The 19,090-nt window shown below is 44.0% G+C and overlaps 2 protein-coding genes across 7 annotated transcripts in view; both read right to left on the minus strand.

The window, feature by feature from the left end:
• Positions 1 to 1,113: 1,113 nt before the first annotated feature.
• On the minus strand, positions 1,114 to 5,228 carry cysltr3 (cysteinyl leukotriene receptor 3). 2 transcript variants are annotated; one of them, XM_069920105.1, is made up of 3 exons: positions 5,150 to 5,216; positions 4,432 to 4,565; positions 1,114 to 2,359 (listed from the first exon to the last, which is right to left on the minus strand). In XM_069920105.1, the coding sequence occupies exon 3, from the start codon at positions 2,288 to 2,290 to the stop codon at positions 1,286 to 1,288; it is 1,005 nt and encodes a 334-aa protein (XP_069776206.1). In that variant the 5' UTR covers positions 2,291 to 2,359; positions 4,432 to 4,565; positions 5,150 to 5,216; the 3' UTR covers positions 1,114 to 1,285. The 2 variants fall into 2 exon arrangements, with proteins under 2 accessions (XP_069776206.1, XP_069776205.1); XM_069920104.1 differs by lacking the exon at positions 4,432 to 4,565 and having other exon boundaries at positions 5,150 to 5,228.
• A 2,483-nt stretch (positions 5,229 to 7,711) lies between these two features.
• Positions 7,712 to 19,090, minus strand: part of srrt (serrate RNA effector molecule homolog (Arabidopsis)) — a 113,006-nt gene continuing 101,627 nt past the window's right edge. For all 5 annotated transcript variants that reach the window (XM_069920110.1, XM_069920108.1, XM_069920109.1 and 2 more), the window contains one exon: positions 7,712 to 8,041. In XM_069920110.1, the coding sequence (XP_069776211.1) occupies positions 7,966 to 8,041 (76 nt within the window). In that variant the 3' untranslated portion in view covers positions 7,712 to 7,965. The remainder of the gene's footprint in view (positions 8,042 to 19,090) is intronic.

The following is a 19,090-nucleotide window of genomic DNA, read 5'->3' on the forward strand; positions in this document are numbered from 1 at the left end:
CACATAAGCATTTCTTGACAGTGACTTTGCCAAACTATTATCGGGTTTAGATCTTGTTCCAACCTTTCTTTTGAATGAAATAAACCTACTTTAGGTGTTTTTTCTTGTGTCAAAATATACACATTAGAAATAAATTCTTTTTTAATTATCCATCGACTATAATTTGGTCCAAATTTGAAGGATCTTTCAAAACCACTTTTGATCTTAATTTCTCTTTTAAATAAGCACTCAACTGAAAATAACAAAATAGGATACCATATTTAATTATTCTTTGATGAAAGGGACATTAATCGACCGTTATCATAACAATCTCCCAGTTTTGAAACTCCTTTATTATTCCATATATTTTTTAAAGTTATCTTTTGAAAAAAATTATTCCAAATATTAAGCAATTACTTTAATATCGGAGCATCGAGTCGACTTTGGCAACCATTGATAAATAAACTCCTCTGGTATAACTTCTCCTATCTTAACTTAATTCAATGTCCACCCAAGATGGTCTAATTTTGACAAATTAGAAATCTTAATTGTGCTACCTTATAATAAGTTTTAAAGCTCGGAAGTTCCCCCCTTCCCTTTCCAGAGAAATTCCCTGACTTGTTTATTTCAATCTTGGAGCCATTTTTGAGGTGTAGATTCTCCAATGTGTCTTTCTCGTCCCTGCTGCCTTAGACACTCTCCAAGGTTCTACATTCCAATATCCTCCCATCCCATCCCCAACACCTCTCACCTCCTATTGGATTGTCTTGTTCCTTCCTGAATCTTCTCTTCCCACACGACCCACCTCAATGTCCCACCCCCCATCGCTGGCGGACCAACGGCCAGGAACGAGTCCACGCCGAGGCTCCTTTATCGCCCGACGACAACGTTTGCCTGCCTGAAAGGCTAACAGCGGGGTCGCCAATGAGCACTGCCCAGTCTCCCCCGATAGTCGGAGAAAGCCCCTGAGAGCCCAAGCTGCACGTCCAAGCCACCGACATGATCAGCCCCCTCTCGGTCAGAGCTCACCGTCCCCACCCCTTCCAACTTGGCCACTTTTTGCCTGGTCCAAGGGATCCGTTCACAGATGGATTTGCCCCTGGGGCGAGAGAGTGAGTGGATGATTCTGAGAGGGGGGGGGGTTAAATCTCCCCAAGCAGGGGGCCCTTGGAAAAGTCTTGGCCACCTAACGTTCATGAAAGGAGATCACTGGCATGGGACAGGCTATAATTGGGAGGTTTGACAGCAGAGAGGGTCGCTGTGGCCGAGTTGACGGGGGCACCAGCGGGCGAGGCCCCGATCCTGCTCAGAAAACGTCGGGGGCCGCGTTGCTGCGCTCCGGGCAGGACGAGGTGGAGCGCACCGACTGCCAGCGGCCGCGGAAGGTGAGGGAGCTCTTGACGGTGCTTCGGAAGTTCTCTCCCACGAAGTAGTAGAGCAGGGGGTTGAGGCAGCTGTTGGAGGCGGCCAGGCAGAGGGTCACCACGATGGCCTTCTGCACCAGGATGGTGCGCGGCCGGCAGGAGCCTCCCTGCACCATGAGGTGCAGGTGGACGGTCCGGAGGACGTGGTAGGGCAGGAAGCAGAAGAGGAAGGAGGAGAGGACGATGAAGATCATACACACCGGTCTCCTCCTGGACGAGCGCGCCGAGCGGGGCAGCTGGTGGCTGGGGGAGCACAGGCGGCGGACGATGCGGGCGTAGCAGACGATGATGGCCAGGAAGGGGGCGAGGAAGCCCAGCACCAACGCCATGTAGTTCATCTTCAGGATCTGCTCCCAGCTCATGTTCCGGGGCTCGAAGCAGCGGTACCTGCCCTGGCGCAGGTGCGGCGAGGCCAGCAGGAAAGGCACCGAGGTCAGCCCCACGAAGAGCCAGATGGCCAGGCAGACGGCCAGGGCTCTGCGCACCGTCAACAGGCTCCTGGCCCGCACCGGGTGCACGATGGCCACATAGCGGAAGATGCTCAGCGCCGTGAGGAAGAAAATGCTGGAGTAGAGGTTGAGGTAGAAGGCGTAGGTGGAGATGCGGCAGAGGAAGGAGCCGAGCCGCCACTCGTCCTGCCAGTAGTAGGTGATCCGGTAGGGCAGCGTCAGGTTGAAGAACAGGTCGGACAGGGCCAGGTTGATCATAAAGACGGTGCTCGCCGACTTGCGCTGGGTCAGTCGCACGAAGACGTACAGGGCGCTGGAGTTGCACACCAGCCCCACGGCCAGTACCACGCTGTACACGCTGGTGAACACGGGGAACTTGAAGGCGTCGATCCGGCAGCTGTTCGTGGCGTTGTTCCTGTCCATCGCAGACCAGTCCATGACCCGTCACTTCATCTCCCCCCGCCCCACTTCTGCTCCCGCCCGGGGGCCGCGGCGGAGACACTAGTTCTGGGGGGGGGGGGGGGGAACAAAAAGAGAGGTTAGAGTTTTGCTGTGGAGGGGAGGGGTGGGTGGGAGAGAGAGGGAGAGGGGAGGGAGAGTGAGGGGAGGAAGGGGTTGGGGAGGAGACGAGGGAGGGGGAGAGAGGGGTGGGGTGTGTGGGAGAGGGAGGGAGAGAGAGGGGTTGGGGGAGAGCGGGAGGTTGGGGAGAGGGTATGAGACTGAGGGAGGAAGAGAGAGGGTGGGAGAAGGGGGATAGAGACAGGGAGGCCAGGGAAGGGGAAACTCAAGGAAGGACAATTGGATCATTGACTGTAACGGGAAGGATGGTGGTGGTCAGGGGTTGTTTTAGCTTGGAAAGGGGTCCCAACCCCAGAATCTGTGTGTTTCTTGAGCTGAGTTCGGACAGAACCAATGAACAGAATGGAACACTTGGAGATGTAGTGACATGTGCAGGAATGGGGATAAACGTCAGGATACAGATGAGTGAATGAGTGGCCGGAGAGCTGGCCCAAAGCAAACTGAGATTCTGACAAGGTTTCTCTTTCCTGTCCACGCCTCGTATGATTTTGTGAACTTCTATCACGCCGCCCCTCCCCCTTCTTCACTTCCGGCAAAACAAACCCAGCCTGTCTAGTCGCCTCTTACAAATGCAGTTTTCCCATCCAGATACCATCCCTCGTGTGGAGACCAGAACTACACACTATACTCCAACCGCAATCTAACGCTTGCACCTGCACCCCCTCCCTCACCCCCTCCATCACCGTCTCCCTCACCCCCTCCCTCTTCTCTCCGTCAACCACCCCCCCCCCCCGTCCAGCACCGCCACCCCCTCATCCAGTGCCGCCAATCTCTGTCCAGCGCTGACCCCATCCAGCACTGCCACACCCCCGTCCAGCACCACCCCCCTGTCTAGCACACCCACCACCCAAGAATTAGACACACACCTGCTAGTGGGACATTTTGATCAGCTTGGGGAAGTTTGCATGTTGTATGAGGACTAACTCTCTCCCCCCTCTCTTCCCACCTATTCCCCTAGGCTGAGCTTGCACTAACAACTGCCCTTACATTCTCTGCCGATCTTCCACCTAACTTCCCATCCTGCTGGAGAGGTGGACACGACTCACACGTCCACCTTCTTTCCTTGCATCCAGAGACCCAACCCAGACATTCTCCATGTGTCACCTACAAGGACCCTTGAGGAGCACCAACGTGCACATTCTCCCATAACTGACAGTGGACAACAAATATTTGGTTTTGTGAACACTTTTGGGTGCATTTATGGATTTTGATCATAAAAATGTTCCTATCACGTACCACATTTTAGTTATTTTTGTGATTTTCTGTTATTTTAAGTCTACTTCAATGTCATTGAAAATTTATTTTCTGCTTTCCCTCTTGGACGTCTTCCCTGCTCAGCTTGGTGCGGTCATTGACGAACACAGTGAAAACTTTCACCAGGACCTTGGCAAAACGGTAGCAGGACAACTGGAAGCCATCAATGCCGGCCGACTATTGTTGGACACTGACAACGAGGGGCATCAGATGCCGAGCACATGTTAAAATCAGCGGGAAAACATTTTTAGTTTGGTTGAACTGATACAATGTGTGCGATTAATACGTGCTAAATTCACCAAAAGTTCATCTTTCTCCAACTTCCTACGTGATGCAGCAGATCTTAAGCTATTTTTGTGTTCAGCTTGAAGCTGTCGATCGTAATCACTCATTCTTTTCAGGAAGCGTACTTTCTGAGAAAATTACGTTATCCAGTGTAATTAGAGAGGGCATCTGGCATTCTCAAAATCCCTCTTCTGGAAAAAAGAGGGATTCATTCTCCCAGGACCAGAGAGCCTGAGAGGATTAAGGGATTCAAAAATCACGAATGGCTTGGACAGAATAACCGATGGGGACATGGAACAACCAAAAGCACTTGAGATGTATTTGTAATGTAATGTGAGACTGTGAGAACAAAGTTCATTGAAATACTCAAGGGAGTCATGAAAATTTTTCTTGTGGTGTGATGGGGACGTGACAAGGAGAAGTGGATGGGGAGGATTGCTCTCAGCTAGGGATGGACCTACCCAGCTAATGACCTTCCTCTGCGCAGAGCCCCAACGAGTCTGGGAGAGGGGGGCTCTGTGACTCCCCCCTGGATACCTGCTCTCTCCCTCCTGGTCCGGATCCGCAGGTCGGGAACTATGGCTCCACTGGAATCCTGCTGCCCAGAAGCAAGGTATCAGAAATCCCCGGTAGAATGGCAGGCAGGGCAGGGCTGGGCATGTGGCCAGAGCAGCTGGCCTGTGCTGGACAGGGCAAGTGGGCTCGGCAGGGGTGGGCTGTGCTGGGCAGGGCTGAGCTGGACAGGGCTCAGCATGACTGGGCAGGGCAGGGCTGGGCTGGGAAGGACAGGACAGGGCTCGGCAGGGCTAGTGGGCTGGACAGGACAGGTGGGCTGGGCAGGGCTGCCCATGGAGGGAAAGCTCGGGAGTCTCGTCGGGGAGGGGGGTGGGGGGGGGAAGGGGAAATATCTATAGGGGAAGAGCCCCAACGGGGGGGGGGGGGGAGGAGAGAGACCCATCGACGGGAGGAGGGGGAGCGACCCCGGGAAGGCGGGAAAGACCCATCCGGGTGGGCAAACACATTTCCCCTGAATCCGAGGTCGTTCGGCCCTTCGATCCAGGACTAACTGCACGCAGCGACGGAGAACTGGCACATCTTCCCACCTCCCTCCCCAGCCGTTACCGGAGAGCCGGCAGGAAGCCCCGCAGCCCCAGAGGGCGAGTGGAGACCCAACCTCACCTTGTACCCGGCGCTGCCTGTCCCGACTGAAGCGGCTTCGGCGCCGTGTCTCCACTCCGGGGGAAGCGAATGGTTCTGGGCGGGGAGGGGAGGGAGATGGAGAGGGGAGGAGAGAGGAAGGGCTGGACGAGTGGGGAGGGGGGAGTGGAGGGGAGAAAGATGGGGAGGGAGGGAGATGAGGAGGGGGAGGAAGGGAGATGGGGAGGGGAGGGCGAGGGAGATAAGGAGGGAGGGGGAAGATGAGGGGAGCGAGAGAGGGAGGGAGGGGTAGTGGAAGTGGGAGGAATGGGGAGGTTTAGGAGTGGCAAGGAGAGGGGTATGGGAGAAGGAAGAGAGTGAGGGGTAGGGGAGACTGGGGTAGGGAGGCAGTGGAAACGGGTGAAGGGGTAGAGGTTACAGGGGTTAAGAGATAGGGCAGATGGGGAGGGGTAGGGGAGAGGGATGGAAGGGTTTGAGAGGGAGAGGGGAGGGGCAGGTAGGACAAGGAGGGGTAGGGGAGAGGGGAAGAGAGGTCGTAGAAATGGGGAGGGGTGGAAGAGTTGGGGAGGGAGAGGGGTTGGAGAATAGTAGAGGAGAAAGGAAGAAGGGATGGAAAGAGGGTTGAGGTAGAGGAGTGGTGCAGGGGAGAGAGTGGAGGGAGGGGTAGGGGAAGGAGGGGAATGGGAGATGGAAGGTCGGGGAGCAAGGAAGAGGAGGGAAAAGGGAGGGAGAGGATAGGTTGAAGGGTGGCAAAGGGGGCAGAGATCATGGAGGTGTGAGGAAGGGTATTAGAGAGGAAGATAGGAATGGGAAAGTCAGTGAGGGAGGCTCAGTTTACCATTACTGAAATATGCTCTGACCAGAAGTTTGGGAAGAGAGTTGCAGAGATAGGTGGAGGAGTGGGTCGTGTAGATGAAATGCAGAGACTGCAGAAGATCTTAGATTAGGAGAATGGCCTAATCTAGGAGTGGCAAACGAAATACCGTGTTGTAAAGTGTACGATCGTGCACTTTGGTTGAAAAAAATAAGCAAGCAGATTTGTTTTCTAAATGGGGAAAAAATTGAAAATCCCGAGGTGCAAAGGGACCTGGGAGTCCTCATGCAGGATTGGCTGAGGGCAAAGTTGCAGGTTGAGTTGGTGATGAAGAAGCCAAATGCATCGGTGGTGTTCAGTTCATGAGGAGTAGAAGAGCAGGGATGTGATGCTGAGGCTTTATAAGGCCCTGGCGAGACCTCTTGTGCACAGTTTTGGCAAAGACGGTCAAGGTTGGAGCGGCTTCAACGGAGGTTCACTAGGATGACGAGCATTTGATGGTTCTTGGACTGGATTTGTTGGAATTTAGGAGAATGAGGGGCGGATCTCATTTTGAATGTTGAAATGTGTGAACAGTGTAGATGTAGAAAGATAGTTTTCCCACGGTGGGAGAGTCTTGGACAAGAGGGCGCAGCTTCAGGATTGAAGGGTGTCTGCTTAGAACAGAGAATGCTAAGCAATTACTTTAGTGAGAGGGTGGTAAATCTGTGGAATTCGTTGGCGCAGTTTCTGGGTTTCCCACACCACATTCCATCATCATCCCTCACTGGCTATGAAGGGCTCTGGACCATCCCAAGGTGGTGAACAGGTTCTGCTGACCCTCTGTCGGGGCTGTCAGACCATATGCACGTTCCACCACCAGTGGAGAATGAGACGTTGCAGGGGGTCAGGCAGAAATGGTCAGACAACTGCCCTCCCACCAATCTCCCCACTTGTCAGGAAGGCGCAGTGACTGCACATCCTGAAAAAGCTGAAGTGGGCGAGGCTACTGGCTGCCATCATGTCAACCTTCTTCAGGACCTCTATTCAGTGTCCGGCTGCATCACAGTGTGGGTACAGTTGCCCCAGAGAAGTGGATCAGAGGTCAACACTAGACCATAAGAGTGGCAGAGAGGATCACGGGGGTCTCCCCCCCCCCCCCATCGATGTGATCTACTGAGATCATTATCTGAAAAAGGAGTGCAAAATCATCAAGGACCCCCTTCCACCCCCGCACGCAGTATCTTTCAGCTGCTCCCGTCGGGGGAAGAGATCCAGGAGGATCAGAGCCAGCACCACCAGGTTGAGGAACAGTTTCTTCCCATGGGTAGTGAGAATGGTGAGCGACCAAAGGATCTGCTCACACTAACTGCCTGAGACTCTCAAATTTACTAAACAATATTTATTTGTGTATGTGAATAGTTGTCCTGAATATCTATATGTGTGTTATGTCTTGTTGTGTTAACATGTTTTTGCACTGAGGACCGGAGAATGCTGTTTTGTCGGGTTGTACTTGTACAATCAGTTGAAAATAAACTTGATGACTTCTTGGCTATGGGCCTGTGCCCCTCCCCCTCCTGTTTTTTCAGGCGCCTGCCTGTGCTTTGCTCAGGCCTGATACGTGCTGTAAAGAACAGTGTATGATTTCTGTGTTTCTCCAGCACCACAGCATCTTTCTTGTTTAACAGGAGAAGATTTTCTGCGTTGGGTGGGTCCCAAAATTAGCCACCTATCGATGTTGTGGGGACCTGGTATGCAGCCGCAATATTCACAAGCAATGGACCTCACGCTATATTTCAAGTTTCCTTTTATTTCAAACATTTCAGAAAGACACATTACACGTATGCACACCCATGTCTAAGTGAGTCTGGGTGTGTGCAAGTGGGAGTGAGCAAGTCTGTCATAATGTTTCCAGAGAAAACAAATTTCTACTTTATAACACATTGTGTTTGCCTCAACAAAATAATGCAATCCCTACAAAAGGTTTCTCTTGCTCCTGAAGGTAAGGTGGTGAATGCTGTGCTGGACATCACGTTAAAGGCTGTTAGAAAAAGTCCACGTCCTCTGGGGCGTCCAGATCTCTGTACTCCACAACGTTTCTGGGATCCCCCCGCAAAATCCTGCAACCAAATCAAGAGGCGTCATCAACGTGGCGTCGACGTGCAACGGGGGAGAGGGGCAAAGACAAAATTACGTCCGTTAAGGTCTGGTCTTTCTTGAGAAGCCAGATGACAAAGATTAAAAAGAAAATTTGACTAAAAAATGTTAAAATTTAGACATACAGCACTGTAACAAGGCCATTTCGGCCCACGCCGCCCAATTTCCGCCCCATTAACCTACATCCCTAGTACGTTTCAAAGGGTGGGAGGAGACCGGAGTCCCTGGGGAAACACCTGCAGACACAGGGAGATGGTACAAACTCCTTACAGACAGCGCGGGATTCAAATCCTGGTCCCAATTGCTGGTGCTGTAAGGGCGTTGCGCTGATCACGACGCCAATCATGTCGCCCTACTATATAACTCCTGATAAAATTTATTCTGGGGACTGCTGCAGGACACAGAGCAAGAACCTCACGTAGTTACCAGAACTGAGCATTTATAATTCAAGATGCTTGTTTTTTTGCTTCATGGGAGATAGCGATCACATCCTACTCATTTATGTAACATTTCACAACACGCAGCTAAAGCTCTGCAACAATTTTCAACAGAAAACTTCCTTTTTAAAATGAATTTTGTGGTGATCAGAGGAGAGAAAAATGATGGTAAGCAGACTGCACAAACATGAACACAGGTCCCCAACTTGAAACGCTGATTCTGTCCCTTTCTCCATGAGTTTTTGCAGCATTCCCTGTTACACATGATCAGTTTGCTGGGTAAGACCATTGCACATTGAAATGTTTCAGCAGATCAGGCAAAACGTGAGCACCAACCACACGAGGGGTTGTCAGGGAAGGTGACCAACGGGGACAGATAGGGAAGAGACAGAGGAACTGAGAGCAGGGAATAGCATCCCCACAGGAGACTGGGTGGGAAAAGGTATGGTCCAGGGGGCTTGTAAAAGATGTTGGTAGATGGTCTGTCTTCCAAGATGGAGACAGAGAGATCAAGGAAAGGGAGAGAGGTGCCGGAGATGGACCAAGTGAATTTGAGAGCAGGTTGGAGGTTGGCAGTGATGTTGATAAAATTTGGGTGCAGGATGCAGCACCGATATTGTCATTGATGTAGCTGAGGGAGTTGCGGAGTGTTGCCCATGTCAGCTTGGAACATGGATCGCTCTATGTAGCTAACAAAATGCCAGGCAGAGCTAGGCCAGTGTGTGTACCCTTGATCTGGAGAAAGTAGAGAAGGCATTGAGGGTGTGTACCAGTTCTGCTGGACAGACGAGCGTGGTGATGGAGAGAAATGACGGACCTCTTATCAAGGAAAAAGTGGACAGCTTTGAGGCCTTCCTTGTGAAGGATGGAGGTGTAGGGGAACTGGAATAAGACTGTCAGGGCCAGGGATTTGAAAGTTTGTTAAAGTGATGGAGAGCATGTGAGGCGTGTTGATGGGTCATCTTCTACTCCCCCACCCCCCAGACGGAGGTCCAAGGAAAGCATGGCAGTGCGACTAGCTCTGGAGAAATACACAAATTGCTGCCTGCAACATATACTCCCAGTTCCAAGCGTTGAAGAACACATGGAAGAGATTTTATGAAGACTAACACCGTCATTCTGTGAAAGTAAGTTTGTGCTGCAGCTTTGACACTGATAGTTGGTGAACAGGGTCTGTTCAGCGAGATATTATTTAGAAGTTAAGCCTTAACCGTTGTCACAGACGCTGGCAGTGTGATTATTGACACTCTTTCCTTTATGTTAAACAAAACTAAAAATTTAATACAAAAATTGTAGTAAAGGTATCAATGTCATTTTTGATGGATGTGTTCCATGACAATCCTATTTTCTGAAACAGCTGGTTTGTCTTTCTGTATAAACTTGTGCCTGTAGAAGTAGATTTCAGTCTCCATGATGCATTATATGAAACAAAGGCTGTAAGATAGTACTCCAGGCCCCCAATCAGCTCATTTCATTGGATGAACCTGTTTACATAGAGCTAAAATTTAAAGTGAACTCCTCCCTCGATTTAATCGTTTGAGCCATTTCACAACATAAGCATTTCAGACCAATGGCCCATTTAACCCTCTCCACCTTTCAATAAGATCACGGTTGATTCAAACTAGGGTAAGCGTGATGCCATTACAGGGCCAGAGAACCGGGTTCGAATCTGGCACTATCTGGAAGGAGTTTGTACATTCTTCCCGTGTCTGTGTGGACTTCCTCCGGGCACCTTTCAAAACGTAGGTTAATCGGGGTATTTGGGCGGCACAGGCTCGTGGGCCGGAAGGACCTGTTAGTATGCTTTGTGTCTAAATTACTTTCCTGTTCTCTTCCCACACCTCTCAACATTCTTGTAAGGCACTTTCAGGTGGCTAAAATCCCCGATTGTAAAGCTACATATTATGCCAATATGCGGCTGTTGGGAGGCCACTTGAAAGCGCAGGAGGCGCCTGCGAGGCGAACTTTGTAACCCTCCTCCGGGAGGGATAATCGCCGGAGCACTGAGGCCCTCCACGCACGTGAATGCAAGCCGCCTGAAAGCAGCTGCTAAGGGGATGACAGTCAGCTGGTGAGCGCCTGACAGCTTCACTTCCAGCTGCCCCTGCCTCCCCCCCCACCCCCGTCACAGGACGTCAGGGCAGGGGTGGCCGGCGTGGGCTGTCAGAGTTGGGCCGCCCCGTGGTGTGGGGGCTTGTGTCGGGCGGATGTGGGGACTCGCGTAAGACTGTTGGGGGAGCGGGTGTGGGGGCTCGTGTCGGGCTGTTGGGGGGATGGGTGAGGGGGTTTGTGAAGGGCTGTTGGGAGAGCTGATGGCCTGCGCCAGCCGCCCCACAGTGTGGGGACTCGTGTTGGGTTGTTGGGACTCGTGTTGGGTTGTTGGGACTCGTGTTGGGTTGTTGGGACTCGTGTTGGGTTGTTGGGAGAGCGGGGCAGTGGTGTCAGTATGGGGACATCCCGCACTGATAGCCAGCTCTGACAGCCAGCCACCCCAAACCTGATAGCCAAAGGGACAGGAGCCAGAGTGCGCTCAGAGGCGTATCCGGTGCAGCTGTCCCATCAGGTGGCCAGCGCTGCACTTTTAGCGCTGCCAACTGAACGGCAATGCAAAGGGGCGCTTCTGCAGGCGCATTCTTGGCGGAGAACGCACCTGAAGAAGCCTGTAGTTTAAACATGTCAATTTTTTCCTCAAATATATTTAATTCACTGCATCAAGAAGACAATTCCGGGGAGTCATGTGATGGAGTAGTGGCCGGATGGTGAACTCCAGCCCTCTCCAGAAAAGTCAGAAAAAACAAAGCAAAACACAAAGGCACAAAAATAAAAATCAAAGTAAAGTGAATATAAAGGTGGAAAGAAGATGGCAACGAAAAATGAAAAGTCGAAACCAACGGTAAGAAGAGAGGAAGAGAAGACAACGGAAGATGAAGGAGAAGGCCTTACCTGTTCGAAGAGGCCCGCGGTGGAGAGAGAAACCCGCTCCCTCAGGTCGGGAGAAAGTGGACGACAAAAATGGCTCGCTGAGCCGAGTAAAAGTGCGCTGCGCATGCAAAAAAACACACCGACGGGAGGGGTGACCAGCTGGGGAGTCGATCTCCACAGCCGGCAATGACAGCTGCAGAATACCTGCAGCAAGAGGAGAACATAGAAGACAACGAAAATAAGAAAGAAGAGAAGAAAAGGGCAACAAAGAAACAACAGATGGCCAACCCAGAGGAAGAAGAAGAGGAAGAGGAAGAGTACAGTGAAATAGAAGAAGGGAAAGGCAAGACAAAGGATATACTTTCTCTTATTAAAGATTACATGGAGTCATTTAAAGAATGGCAAGCGCAAGAATTTAATGATTTAAGAAGAAGAATAAACAATACAGAAGAGAAAATGAATAAAATAGATATGACCTTATCAGAAATGGGAAAAAGAATGGACAAGGTGGAAGAACGAGAAGCAGCAGTAGAAATGGAGGTAGAAGACTTAAAAAAGAAATTAGAGGAATCTAATAAAAAAGTTAAAGAAACACAAGAACTGTTAGCTCAGAAAATAGATATAATAGAAAATTATAACAGAAGAAATAACATAAAGATAGTGGGCCTTAAGGAAGATGAAGAAGGCAAGAATATGAGAGAGTTTATAAAAGATTGGATCCCTAGGATCCTAGGATGTCCAGAACTACAGCAAGAAATGGAAATAGAAAGGGCACATAGAGCATTGGCCTTTAAACCACAATCACAACAAAAGCCAAGATCTGTTTTAGTAAAATTCCTAAGATATACTACAAGAGAAAAGGTACTGGAGAAAACAATGGAAAAAGTAAGAGAGGACAATAAGCCACTGGAGTACAAAGGGCAAAAAATCTTCATTTATCCAGATATAAGTTTTGAACTCCTGAAGAAGAGAAAGGAGTTCAATACAGCAAAGGCGATTTTATGGAAGGGTATAAATTTATACTAAAGCATCCAGCGGTATTGAAAATATTTATTCCAGGACAACAAAACAGACTATTCTCGGATCCAGAGGAAGCACGAAAATTTGCAGAACAATTACAAAATAGACTGAGAGATGAAGACGTGTAACGAGAGTACAAAAGACTATGAACTAAAAAGACAAAAGTTTTGAACTCCTGAAGAAGAGGAAGGAGTTCAAAACATCGAAAACGATCTTATGGAAAAAAACTATTCTCGGATCCAGAGGAAGCAAGGAAATTTGCAGAACAACTACAAAACAAACAGAGAGATGAAGACATGTAATAAGAGTAAAAATGACCACGATTTATATGTATGTGGGTAAAGAGGTATATGTGTGTATATGTATAATGTGCATACATGAATGTATCCGTATTTAGAGGAAAATATAGATAGTATAGACAAGAATTAATAAGGGAAGGAAAAGGAATAGAGGGAATAAGGAGGGAATTAAAAGTGACCTTTGTCACATATGAAAAGTGAAATCTTTTCTGGGGGGGCTGGGTGGGGGGGTGTTACGGTCACTGCAAAATCAGCTGACGCTTGCGAGTGAATTCGCAAATCCAAATGGAGAGGGGAGATGTGGTTGTCCGACAAGGGATAAAGGACAACTCAGGAGGGGAAGGGGGGTTTGGGGCTAAAGAAGTTATAAATAGGAGAATAAGGAAAATGTTTGATGTTTTAGGAATGTTGTCTTATAAATTATTAATTAGTAAAATATAAAATATTTTATATATAAAATATATAAAAAATTATTAATTAGTAAAATATAAAATACTAATTAGTAAAAATGTGCCATTTAAAATAGAAGAGGAAATAATAGATCCAGCAGGGAGATATGTAATGATAAAATGTCAGATATATTCGGAGTTTTGGAATCTACTCAATGTATATTCACCTAACGAAGAAGATCAAAAGTTTATGCAAGATATCTTTTTGAAGATAGCAGATATGCAAGGGAACATATTAATAGGAGGGGATTTCAACCTGAATTTGGATTCAAATATGGACAAAACTGGGAAAAAAATTAACAGAAAGAACAAAGTAACCAAATTTATAATTAAATCGATGGAAGAAATGCAACTTTTGGATATATGGAGGAAACAACACCCAAAGGAAAAGGAATATTCATATTACTCGGCTAGACATAAAACATACTCAAGAATAGACCTATTTTTGTTATCAGCTCGTATGCAAGATAGAGTAGAAAAAACAGAATATAAAGCTAGAATACTATCGGACCATTCACCCTTAATATTGACAGTAAAGTTAGAAGACATCCCTCCAAGAATGTGTAGATGGAGATTAAACCCCATGTTACTTAAAAGGCAGGATTTTAGAGAATTTATTGAAAAACAAATTAAAATGTATTTTGAAATAAATACGGAATCAGTGGAAGATAAGTTTATACTATGGGATGCAATGAAAGCATTTATTAAAGGGCAAATAATAAGTTATGTAACCAAGATGAAGAAGGACTATAATCAGGAAACAGAGCAGATGGAAAGGGAAATAGTAAATATAGAAAAAGAATTAGTGATGAAGGAAGATATAACTAAAAGAAGAGAATTGGCGGATAAAAAAATAAAATATGAAACACTACAAACATATAAGGTGGAGAAAAATATAATGAAGACAAAACAGAAATATTATGAATTAGGTGAAAAAACGCACAAAATCCTAGCATGGCAGCTTAAGACAGAACAAGCTAAGAAAATGGTATTGGCATCAAGGAAAAAAGATAAACAAATTACATATAATCCAAAAGAAATTAAGGAAAACTTTAGAGAATTCTATGAACAATTATACCGAACTGAAAACGAAGGGAAAGAAGGGAAAATAGATGAATTTCTAACTAAAACTGAACTACCAAAACTGCAAATAGAGGAACAAAATAAATTAACAGAGCCATTTGGAATAGTAGAAATACAAGAGATAATAAAAAAATTACCAAATAATAAGACACCAGGAGAGGATGGATTCCCAATAGAATTCTATAAAACATTTAAAGACTTATTAATTCCGCCCCTCCTGGAAGTAATCAACCAGATTGATAAAACGCAAAGCTTACCAGATTCATGTAAAACAGCAATAATTACAGTAATACTAAAGCAAGGGAAAGATCCACTCACACCAGCGTCATATAGACCAATATCTTTACTTAACACAGATTATAAGATAATAGCTAAATTATTAGCAAACAGATTAGCAGAGTATGTACCGAAAATGGTAAATCTAGACCAAACTGGATTTATCAAAAAAAGACGCACAACAGACAATATTTGTAAATTTATTAACTTAATTCATGCAGTATAAGGGAACAAAGCACCAACAGTACCAGAGAAGGCCTTTGACAGAGTAGAATGGAATTATTTGTTCAAAGTATTGCAAAAATTCAGTTTACCGGAGAAGTATATTAATTGGATTAAAGCATTATATAAGGGACCGTTAGCGAAAGTGACAGTAAATGGACATGTATCAAAGCAATTTAACTTAAGCAGGTCCACGCGGCAGGGATGCCCACTATCACCTTTATTGTTTGCGCTAGCTATAGAACCACTAGCAGAATTGATAAGAATAGATAATAATATAAAAGGAATAAAAATAAAAGACAGGGAATATAAAATCAGTCTATTTGCGGATGATGTTATAGTGTACTTAACAGAACCAGAACTATCAATAAAAGAATTATATAAGAAATTGAAGGAATATGGAGAAGTGTCGGGTTACAAGATAAACGTAAATAAAAGTGAAGCAATGCCTATGAATAATGCGGATTTCTCAAAATTTAAGAAGGAATCACCATTTAGATGGCAAATGCAAGCAATAAGATACCTAGGTGTACAAATAAACAAAAATCTAGGCCAATTATATAAACTCAATTATAATCCACTAATGAAAAAATTACAGGACGATTTAGAGCATTGGAAAGATCTACCACTAACACTGATAGGAAGGATAAACTGTATTAAAATGAACATTTTTCCAAGGATATTATACTTATTTCAGGCATTGCCAATACAACTGACAGAAAAATTCTTCAAAGAGTTAAAGAAAATAATAAGGAAATTTTTATGGAGAGGGGGGAAACCAAGGATAGCACTAGATAAATTAACAGAATGGTATAAACAAGGAGGCTTACAATTGCCAAACTTTAAAAATTATTATAGAGCCGCACAATTAAGATACCTATCAGATTTTTATCAAACAAGGGAAAAACCAGACTGGACGAGATTAGAATTAGATAAAATAGGGGAAAAGATACCTGAACACATATTATATAAATGGGATGAAAAATTGGTACAACATAGAACTTCTCCAGTATTACATCATCTCCTCAATATTTGGAAGAAGATTCATGTAGAAAGAAATGAAACAAATTATCAATTACCAAAACTAATATTGACGCAAAATAAGCTACTCCCTTTTACAATAGATAACCTTTCCTTTAGAGAATGGGAAAAAAAGGATTAAAAGAATAGAAAATTGTTTTTCAGGAAGTAGATTCTTATCCTTTGAACAAATGAGAGATAAGTACAATATAACTGGAGATACAGCACTGGCATATTACCAACTGAGATCCTACTTGAAGGATAAATTAGGAAGCAATTTGAGTTTACCAGAGGGAAGTAACCTTGAATATGTGATTACAGATACAATGTTAATCAAAAGATTTATAACAAATATGTATATTAAACTGCAAGAAAAGGAGAATGAGGAAACAAATGGTAAAACTAAACAAAAATGGGAACAAGATTTAAATATAAAGATAAAAAAGGAAACATGGGAGAAATTATGTTCTGGAACGATGAGAAATACAATAAATACGAGGCTACGTATGATACAATATAATTGGTTACACAGACTATACATTACACCGCAAAAGTTAAATAAATGGGACCCAACAGTATCTGATAGATATTTTCGATGTAAAAAAGAAATGGGAACAACAATTCATGCAATCTGGACATGTGAGAGAGTAGAAAAATTTTGGGATGATCTCAATCAGATATTAAATAAAATAATAGAAAACAATATACCAAAGAATCCAGATATCTTTCTCCTAAGTAACATAAAAAACAAAGAATTTGGAATTGATTTGGAGGATGCACAAAAAAGATTTGTTAAGATAGCCCTAGCCATAGCAAAAAAATGTTTTATGTCAACCTGGAAATTGGAAGATAATTTGAAAATACAACAATGGTATATAGAAATGAATAAATGTATTCCATTAGAAAAAATAACATATAGTTTAAGAAATAATATTGAAATATTCGAAGAAATATGGGAGCCTTACATTAAATACAATAGCGAAAACCTACCGGGGACAAACATTACCTAAGTTGATGGAAGGAGAAGGAAAGAAAAGAATGGACTCAGTAGAATTTCTGGTGAATTTTTGTTGAATGACAACATTGTCTGACTGGTTTAATGCAACCTAGATTGTATACCTAAAATGGATGAGGGGGGGGGGTGGGGGGGTGGCTTGGGAGGAGGGAGTGGGGGGGAGAAAAAGTCACTGTAAATGTGTGAAAAAGAAAAAGTGTATATCATGGCTAATGTGATTGGTGTGAAAAATAAAAAATTTAAAAAAAAGTAGTTCACCGGAGAAGTATATTCATTGGATTAAAGCATTATATAAGGGACCATTAGCGAAAGTGACAGTAAATGGACATGTATCAAAGCAATTTAACTTAAGCAGGTCAACACGACAGGGATGCCCACTATCACCTTTATTGTTTGCATTAGCTATAGAACCACTAGCAGAATTGATAAGAACAGAAAAAAATATAAAAGGGATAAAAATAAAAGACAAGGAATATAAAATCAGTTTATTTGCGGATGATGTTATAGTATACTTAACAGAACCAGAACTATCAATAAAAGAATTATATAAGAAATTGAAGGAATATGGAGAAGTGTCGGGTTACAAGATAAACGTAAATAAAAGTGAAGCAATGCCTATGAATGATGCGGATTTCTCAAAATTTAAGAAAGAATCACCATTTAGATGGCAAATGCAAGCAATAAGATACCTAGGTGTACAAATAAACAAAAATCTCGGCCAACTATATAAACTCAATTATTATCCACTAATGAAAAAATTACAGGATGATTTAGAGCATTGGAAAGATTTACCATTAGCACTAAAAGGAAGGATAAACTGTATTAAAATGAACATTTTTCCAAGGATATTATACCTATTTCAGGCATTGCCAATACAACTGACAGAGAAATTCTTCAAGGAGTTAAAGAAAATAATAAGGAAATTTTTATGGAAAGGGGGGAAACCGAGAATAGCACTAGATAAATTAACAGAATGGTATAAACAAGGAGGCTTACAACTGCCAAACTTTAAAAATTATTATAGAGCCGCACAATTAAGATACCTATCAGATTTTTATCAAACAAGGGAAAAGCCAGATTGGACTAGATTAGAATTAGATAAAATAGGGGAAAAGACACCTGAACACATATTATATAAATGGGATGAAAAATTGGTACAACATAGAAGTTCTCCAGTATTACATCATCTACTCAATATTTGGAAGAAGATTCATGTAGAAAGAAATGAAACAAATTATCAATTACCAAAACTAATATTGACGCAAAACAAGTTACTCCCTTTTACAATAGATAACCTTTCCTTTAGAGAATGGGAGAAAAAAGGGATTAAAAGAATAGAAAATTGTTTTTCAGGAAATAGATTATTATCCTTTGAACAAATGAAAGATAAATACAATATAACTCAAGATACAGCACTGGCATATTACCAATTGAGATCCTACTTGAAGGATAAATTAGGAAGCAGTTTGAGTTTGCCAGAGAGAAGTAACTTTGAAAATGTGATTACAGATACAATGATAATCAAAAGATTTATAACAAATATGTATATTAAACTGCAAGAAAAGGAGAATGAGGAAACAAATGGTAAAACTAAACAAAAATGGGAATAGGATTTAAATATAAAGATAAAAAAGGAAACATGGGAGAAGTTATGCTCTGGAACGATGAGAAATACAATAAATAGGAGGTTATGTATGATACAATATAATTGGATACACAGGCTATACATTACACCTCAAAAGTTAAATAAATGGGACCCAACAGTATCTGATAGATGTTTTCGATGTAAAAAAGAAATGGGAACAACAATTCATGCAATCTGGACATGTGAGAGAGTAGAAAAATTTTGGGAAGATCTCAATCAGATATTAAATAAAATAACAGAAAACAATATACCAAAGAATCCAGAGATCTTTCTCCTAAGTAACATAAAAAACAAAGAATTTGGAATTGATTTGGAGGATACACAAAAAAGATTTGTTAAGATAGCTCTAGCCGTAGCAAAAAAATGTATTATGTCAACCTGGAAATTGGAAGATAATTTGAAAATACAACAATGGTATATAGAAATGAATAAATGTATTCCATTAGAAAAAATAACATATAGTTTAAGAAATAATATTGAAATATTCGAACAAATATGGGAGCCTTATATTAAACACAATAGCAAAAACCTACCGGGGACAATCGCTACCTAAGTTAACGGAAGGAAAAGGAAATGAAAAGAATGGACTCAGTGGAATTTCTGGTGTATTTTTATTGAATGATA

This window comes from Narcine bancroftii, chromosome 2, assembly GCF_036971445.1.
Source record: "Narcine bancroftii isolate sNarBan1 chromosome 2, sNarBan1.hap1, whole genome shotgun sequence".
NCBI lineage: Eukaryota > Metazoa > Chordata > Chondrichthyes > Torpediniformes > Narcinidae > Narcine > Narcine bancroftii.